At 40.7% G+C, this 7,642-nt stretch overlaps 1 protein-coding gene and 1 pseudogene across 4 annotated transcripts in view; both read left to right on the top strand.

Annotated features, from left to right (window-relative positions):
* LOC125906307 (tropomyosin-like) overlaps positions 1-7,642 on the top strand; it is a 98,813-nt gene that overhangs the window by 3,111 nt on the left and 88,060 nt on the right. The window contains exons 2-6 of one of the 4 annotated variants that reach the window (XM_049604843.1): positions 2,317-2,405; positions 2,514-2,592; positions 2,705-2,799; positions 2,921-3,423; positions 3,533-4,692. The exons of 2 other annotated variants lie outside the window; for them this stretch is intronic. In XM_049604843.1, coding sequence (XP_049460800.1) covers positions 2,323-2,405; positions 2,514-2,592; positions 2,705-2,799; positions 2,921-3,423; positions 3,533-4,044 — 1,272 coding nt within the window. In that variant the 5' untranslated portion in view covers positions 2,317-2,322 and the 3' untranslated portion in view covers positions 4,045-4,692. Of the gene's footprint in view, positions 1-2,316; positions 2,406-2,513; positions 2,593-2,704; positions 2,800-2,920; positions 3,424-3,532; positions 4,693-7,642 lie in introns of those variants that run through there. One more of the 4 variants, XM_049604844.1, reaches the window with a different exon arrangement.
* LOC125906300 (uncharacterized) overlaps positions 1-7,642 on the top strand; it is a 77,113-nt pseudogene that overhangs the window by 13,215 nt on the left and 56,256 nt on the right.

The following is a 7,642-nucleotide window of genomic DNA, read 5'->3' as shown; positions in this document are numbered from 1 at the left end:
AGAAACAAAGTTGTAAAACAGATTCGCAAAACAAAAGCAGATTTCTTTCATTGAAATGATAGATGGGGCAAATGGCAATGGAAAATCGATATGGCAATTGTTAAATAAGCTAACAAGAAGAAATAAAAACACAACATCCAATGACATGCAGCTCCAGGTGAATGGCCCTTTGATAAATGACTTAGATATTATTGCTAGTTTCAACAATTTTTTCATACATTCAATTGAGGAGTTGACAATGAATTTCAAATGTCCAGACACTCCACGTAACCCTCTAGATGACAGAAAGCCAATTTTTAGTTTAAGGGAAATAACTGTTCCTGAGGTTTTAAAAATCATTTCATGTCTGAAAAGTTCTAAGGCTAAAGATGCCTTTGGTCTGGACAATAACTTTATAAAACATCACAGAGAGGCTCTTGCACACCCAAATGCACACTTAATAAATCTGTCCTTAAAACAGTGTAGATTGCCAAGGTGACTCCAGTTCTAAGGCTGGTGATAAGACCAAACTGGAGAACTATCGGCCGATAAGTATCTTACCAGTCATGTCAAAAGTGGCTGAGAAATGAGTTGCATTGCAGTTAACAGACCATCTTAACAGTGGGCACAACCCACTCCATCCAATGCAGTTTGGATTTAGTAAACACCACTCAACCGACACAGCAATTTGTTATTTTCATGAGAACATCAAGGGTTTATTGGATCAGGGTGGCTATGTAGGACCTAAAAAGAGCTTTCGACTCACTAAACCTTAACATACTTCTTTCAAAACTGTTCCTTTTCAATTTCTCTGATGGCGCACTCTGCTGGATGAAATTGTGTCTATCAGGTAGAAAACAAACTGTTCAGATTGGAAACTCAGAGTCACCTTCCCTCAGCTGTTTAGCTGGGGTACCCCAAGGTTCCATTTTGGGTCCAATTCTGTTCAGTCTTTATGTTTATGACTTACCTAAAGTTTGTCCAATTGTTAATTTGCAATTATATGCCGATGATACAGTTTTATATGTCCATGCAAAATCATCTGCATTGGCACCTGTATTTCTCTGGCTTAATGAATCTTGTTTGCACCTCAACACTAAAAACACTGTATGCATGTTTTTCTCTCGTCAGTCAGGAGAGGGCGACCAACCATCTGTAGTGGTCAATGGAGAGAGCCTTGATGTTGCAGAAGAGTTTAAATATCTTGGAGTGGTCTTTGACACAAATTTATCATTTAAATCACGTTTAAAAAAAATCATAAATATCATTAAATTCAACCTGTCAAATTTCCATCATATCAGACCTTTCCTTACCACCAAGACAGCTAAAGTCTATATGCATGCCATGATATTTTCACACATAAATTATTTCTCAATTTCTCAACTTGGACACATGCAACAGAATGCACTTTAAAACCAATCAAGTCAGCAGCTACTGGATCCAAAGTGGGAACAGCGTCGTATAAAGGTTAATAAACTATTAATATGCACTTATTAACAGCTCATGGTAATAAACATCTTATAAGTGCTCATTAACTGGTTCATTGGTTCTTATTAAGCATTAATTAACACTTATTACAGTACCTTAATATAAAGTATTACCACAAATTCAATTTTCAGAAAGACAAGAAATTGTTGAATACATATACACATTTGTAATGATGCTAAATAAACACATTATTGACCAGCAATACATGCACATATTATTTGTGTATTATTGGCGAACATGTCTCACCCCAACTAGTGTTACAAGAATTTTTAGTTCACACACTGCTGCTGAGTGTTTACAGTCTTTGCTGATGATTGGCTGCTGTGGTCACATGATTTCAGAGAATTGTCTCAGAGAAAGTGAAACTTAACAAGACGGACGAACAAAATAATGCTCATCTAAATGACTCTCTCTTGATTTTTGTACATTATTTGTAATTGGTAAATAGGCTAAATTATGTAAAATAGCATTATGTCATGTCATTTAATTATCTCTTGACAAAATTACGATCTCTGTCTCAAAATATAGAAAACTGTTAAAGGAGAGCTGCGGCTGTTTTTAACCCATAGCCCTGTTGATCGAGGTCACCGAGTGCTGTCAGTAGGAAAACTAACGAGAACATTTGGCACAACATTGACTGAATATCAGAAAGGCAGCTAAAGTGAACCTATGGGGGCAGCCAATCTTAAGTTTCACTCTCAGTTTAACTGCCCCCATAGGTTCACTTTAAAACATAAACTTGTCATCCATGATTGTGTCATGTTTGAGTAGACTTTTGCCATTCATGTGAGGTTTGAGTTCATGACATTGCAACATGAGCTTAATTAATATGCAGTTTCTTTCCCTAAGTCCAAGATGGCGTATTCCACTGTACAGGTCCATGGCTCACAGCTATGTGGATATGTGTTCAACGTTGGAGAGACTGTCTACAGATGCAGGTGAGAAGCTCACACTTCATGCTCATGTCCATGCATACTCTCCTAACACACAATTAAACACCTGTGATTTCTATGACATCATTAAGATGTGTGGTTGTTGCTCTGCAGGGACTGTGCCAGAGGCTCACAATATTTGCTGTGTCATGACTGCCTCCAGAGTGGCATACACAAACATCACCAGTATGAGGTAATGTCTTCTTGTTACCCTTATTTAGGGTTCAAAAACGCATTTTACAAGAAGACTTGCTGAACTGCAATTTTGCCTTTAAGTTATAAGTATCATATAATGTCTACCACAGACAGGTGTTGCTCTCACACCTGGTTGGTTCTGTGACTGTGGAGTCGTGAAGGCTTGGAGAACTGGACAGTGGTGCACCAAACACGGCCCAGCAAAGTAAGGACCAAATACAGGATAACAATAAAAGCTAATTAGTTTGAAAACTACTGTCACCACATCAATCAATCTGGGGTCTGCCCTAAGGTTGACTTTAATCTGTTCCTCTGTAAACCCACAGCTCTGTAGTGCCGCAGCACCCGGAGTTGATAAAACTGGCCCAAGCTGTGATTGGTCCCTTGAAGAGTGGGCTTCAATCCTTCAACACCGTCACAGACTTACTCCTCAGCGTGAATGCAGACATCGTCTATCCTGGATGCCAGACCTTTGATGAGATCAGGAGAGAGATTGAAAGCATGAAGCAGAAGTTAGAAAGATCAGAGCAGGTGGCCAAACAGGAGCTTCTAAAGCTGGATGGGGACACTGAGCGTCTCACTGCAGAGCAGAGTTGGTTAGCCAAGGAGAAACAGAAGAGAGAGGGGGAGTTACAGAATTATAGAATAGAGCTGAAGTCACATCAGGAGTCTTTAGAGAGGAATCAGGAAAAACTGAGACAAGCGAGATGTCGTGTGAGGGAGGCAGAAGAGACCTATGACGACATGAGTCGGAGGAGAGATGAGGCCCAGATAAAGAGGGATGTTGGGATTGGTCTCATGGCGATCCCAATCTTAGGATGGATCGCTGGTAAGAAAATATTTACTCTATCTTTGAGTTGATTAAAACAATCAAGTGATCATTGTATTTTTAGCACTGCTGGTATTATGAATACTTTAATTATCAATATTCTTTGCAGGGTCAGTCTTGATTGGCGTTGGCCAGGTAGACATGGATCAGGCCTCTGACTTGATGGAGTCCGCTAGGAGTGAAGTACGTGAATTTGAATCTCAGGAGGAAACGTTCTCTAGCAATGTATCTGAGTATGGCTCCAAAATTAGTCAGAGTCAGGCCAACATTCAAACTACAGACGATAGGATTCGTCAGACAGAGGCCTCACTGAAGGACTTGTCCAAGAAGCGGGAGGTGGTTGCTGATATCCAGGCTAAAACTAGACAAGCTGTCCGTCAACTGGGGAGGCTGAGTGGGGTGGGGAGTGCGGCGGAGCTGCAGACCCGACGTCTGATCCTGCTAGAGCCGGTCATGAAGGTGATGGAAGAGATGACATCAGCACTGGGGCAGATCACCGGAGATCAGCTGCTGTATTCAGAGGGCATCCAGAGCCTGATGTGGGATATGAGAAGGAACAGGGAGAAATTATTACAACTTGCTGACACCAGAGATACTCATTCAGATGATGACTATTACTAATGAGTTGGTCCTTCTCAGAGATTGCTAGAAAGTTCTTTTCTATGTGAATTTGCAATTCTTCTAATGCTGATTATAATGTCAGAGCGCATACAGAGCCTCATGGGATATGAAGGCAAACCAGAAGAAATTACAAATGTATCTATGAATGAAGATCAGTCTGAGATTAGTTAATACTAAGAAAAAAGGAGTGTGTCCTGTGTGCTTTAGTGATTCATATTAGGCACATTTTAGTTGGTGAGTTTACTGAGAGATGCAGGAAACTTGCAGCAACCAGCTGATACACTGGTGCAAATTCCCCATGGTAAGAATGAGTCCTTCTGCAATGTTGTTGATGGTAATAGATTTAAATGTAAGAAAAGAAGAAGGGAAATATTTACACGTTAATTGATGGTGATGGTCAGCAGCTGAGTTTTACTAGTTTGAAGTGATATTTGCATCAGGCTCAAGACTGTAAACAGATCATCACAGACACATCACATGACATGTCTAAAGATGAATGGCAGTGGGACACTTGGAAGAATTTCAAATCATTTTCTGTCTACATTATTTCACTGTTTATTTCTGCTCAAATTGTTTGTCACTTTGTTTTGTGGTGAAGTTTGCATGGGTAAATTAAAGAATATGGAATCTTTATTCTATATCTATGAATCCATGAATGTGTGTCTCTGTGTGTCTCCATGTGTTCCTCACATCTCTCTCAAACTGCTGACAGACTCTGACTTTGGTAGGTGTATTGCTGAGGGCACAAGTGAGAGCAGTTCAAAACACTTACAGTTTCATTGTTGTTCCAAATGATTTGCCCAACACTGGACCTAAGCCTGAACACCATCAAACAAATTACTATTCTATTTATTCATTTATACGCACAGTTAAAGCCAAGGCTTTGAACCAGTTCACAGAACGAAGACCAGAAACTTTTTATGTTTTGCTTGGAACAAAAACAACACAGAGGCAATGCAGAGCAACAACAGGCCTGCTGGATCACGAGTCTATACCTTAGACATGCGTGCCTGCTGTTGGGCCCTCCACACAGCTATCTACTGGTCAGGCAGCCCCCCAGGCACACTGCCTCCAGCAGCCAAACACAAGCGCCGTCCTTTTTGTCCAGGGCAACACAATATAAGCACAAACAGACTGACCTACAGTTCTGGTCTTAAAAGTGCTCTTGGGCTCTTTTGCCACTTTCTTTTGGTACCCGTCACTCAACCCCTTTTTCACCTTTTTCTTGGTGTGACGATGAAATTTGACGCCACGTGTTGATTGTTTGACTGTAGATCGTTATTGTGTGTGTGTCTTTGTCGCCCTCTCCAGGAGCTGAGGGGTATAAGGGCTGGTGAGTCAGCACCATGGAGGTGTTGTACAGAAACCTCCACAGTTATTGGCAACCCTGGTAAAGCTGACTAACAATTTGCCTTCTATGAAACTATGAAAGCACTGAGGGGAAAAACATCCTTTCAGGGAAGCTCATGTGAGAGAGAACAATGCATCATAAATGAAAAAAATGTTTTTCCAATACAAAAATTGCTCCCCTGCTTTAATACATTATAAAGCTTCTCTTTGCCAATACAACGACCCTCAGCCTCCTCATGTGATTGAGATTTGGGGCCATTGTTCTTTACAGTATCTGTCTCGATAATCTGTGTTCGTCTGTCCTCCGTCCAACCCGTTGTGTTGTTCAGCGGACTGTCTGTGATGTGTGGCTGTTAAATGTGCAGCTGCTCATGTCCAGAACCACACGTGTTGATATAACACCACGCACACACACACACACAGCTTTGATCAACAAATATAATGGGACTTGGGATGTACGCCAAACACTGGCTCCGTTATGCAGCAGATCCAGTTGTGCCGCTGTCACCAGAAAAGGATGTCGCTTTACATGACGCTTCAGAGTAAGGCCATCTCATGTCTCTTATCAGCAATCCTCACTCCTGACTCCTGACTCCTTAAATGTTTTTCTAAGTGGGAGGGACTAAACAGTTAGGTAAAGTGGCTAGGTTAGGTGGTTAGCAGTAATTTTAAGGGACTTGGGACGTACCCCAAGAAGCGAAGCTCCGTTGAATTTTTGCCAGAAGCCACTAGGGGCACTGCCGCCATTTTGGACTGTTGCGCCCAGACAACATGCAAGATGTCAAGGAGAGGAGAAAAAAGTAAAAGAAAACACTGTAGTGCAATTAACTGCAACAACTATCAGTGGAACACCCCGCACCTGGCCTTCCACCGTTTCCCGAAGGATCCCGATATATATATATATATATATATATATATATATATATATATATACATATACATACATATATATATATATATGTATGTATATATATATATATATATATATATACATATACATACATATATATATATATATATATATATATATGTATATGACTGACTCTCTACAGTGACAGCATCATGAACAGCTGGATTGATGATGTTAGACAGTGGCCTCCGGTAACTGATGAAGGTATCTTAAATGAGCACCGATATTAATTTAGAAATTAATCATTTGTTTGAGCGATAAGTAGGAAAGATTAGAGTAATAGGGAGATAACAGACTGTATCATTAAACACTGTGTAATATAACGTTAGCATACGTTACGTGTGCTGATGTTAGCAAGCTAGCAGCGTGACATTTAATCATTATGGACAGGCTACGTGACCATCACATCATATTGAAAGCGATCGCCTTCAATATGATGTGATGGTCGTCTAAAAGGCGGTGTAAAATTTGCCTGACCCATCCGGAGCTCAGGTAATTTTGACCCTCAGTCAGAGACCTGTAATTGCCGTTTTTCTGGTCATCAGAGGCCAGGCGATCAATAAAATATTCTTGAATACCTAAAACAAAACACAAACACGTGTTGTTGTTGTTTTTAGTCACGTAGCCTGTCCATAATGATTAAATGTCACGCTGCTAGCTTGCTAACGTCAGCACACGTAACGTATGCTAACGTTATATTACACAGTGTTTAATGATACAGTCTGTTATCTCCCTATTACTCTAATCTTTCCTTCCTAACGCTCAAACAAATGATTAATTTCTAAATTAATATCGGTACTCATTTAAGATACCTTCATCAGTTAGCGGAGGAGGCCACTGTCTAACATCATCAATCCAGCTATTCATGATGCTGTCACTGTAGAGAGTCAGTTCACAATGACAGCATCATGAATTGATGACTGACACATGACACTGCAGCAATGGCGCTGCCGCAAGATGGCGGCATACACAAATCACTCGCCGAATTCATCTATAACTGCTAGCTTACGTCTCTGACGAGTGTACTGAGTGTCATGTGATATGCCCGTGTTCATACCGATCGTTATGCCGGTTATTCAGCGCGATGTTACGCGGAGTGTTGTGTTGGTGCTGAGAGTGTTCATATGTGTCGATCTATGGGTGGGCTGGTTAGCTAGGATGTGTTTCAGAGCTGTAATTGTGCCGGTGCTCATGTTGTTTTATGTTCATTCAGTCTGAGCTAAGTGGTTTCTTTATGATTTATTTGTCATTCTTATGTTTAGAACCACAGAACCAAACAGCATGTAAGAAGGAAATAAACAGGATCTGACACAGTCACTGGCCTTTACTGAGTCTCTG

The sequence above is a fragment of the Epinephelus fuscoguttatus genome, linkage group LG18 (genome assembly GCF_011397635.1).
Source record: "Epinephelus fuscoguttatus linkage group LG18, E.fuscoguttatus.final_Chr_v1".
Classification (NCBI taxonomy): domain Eukaryota; kingdom Metazoa; phylum Chordata; class Actinopteri; order Perciformes; family Serranidae; genus Epinephelus; species Epinephelus fuscoguttatus.
The sequence above is the reverse complement of the archived record's forward strand: the minus strand, read 5'-3'. Positions and strand labels throughout refer to the sequence as shown.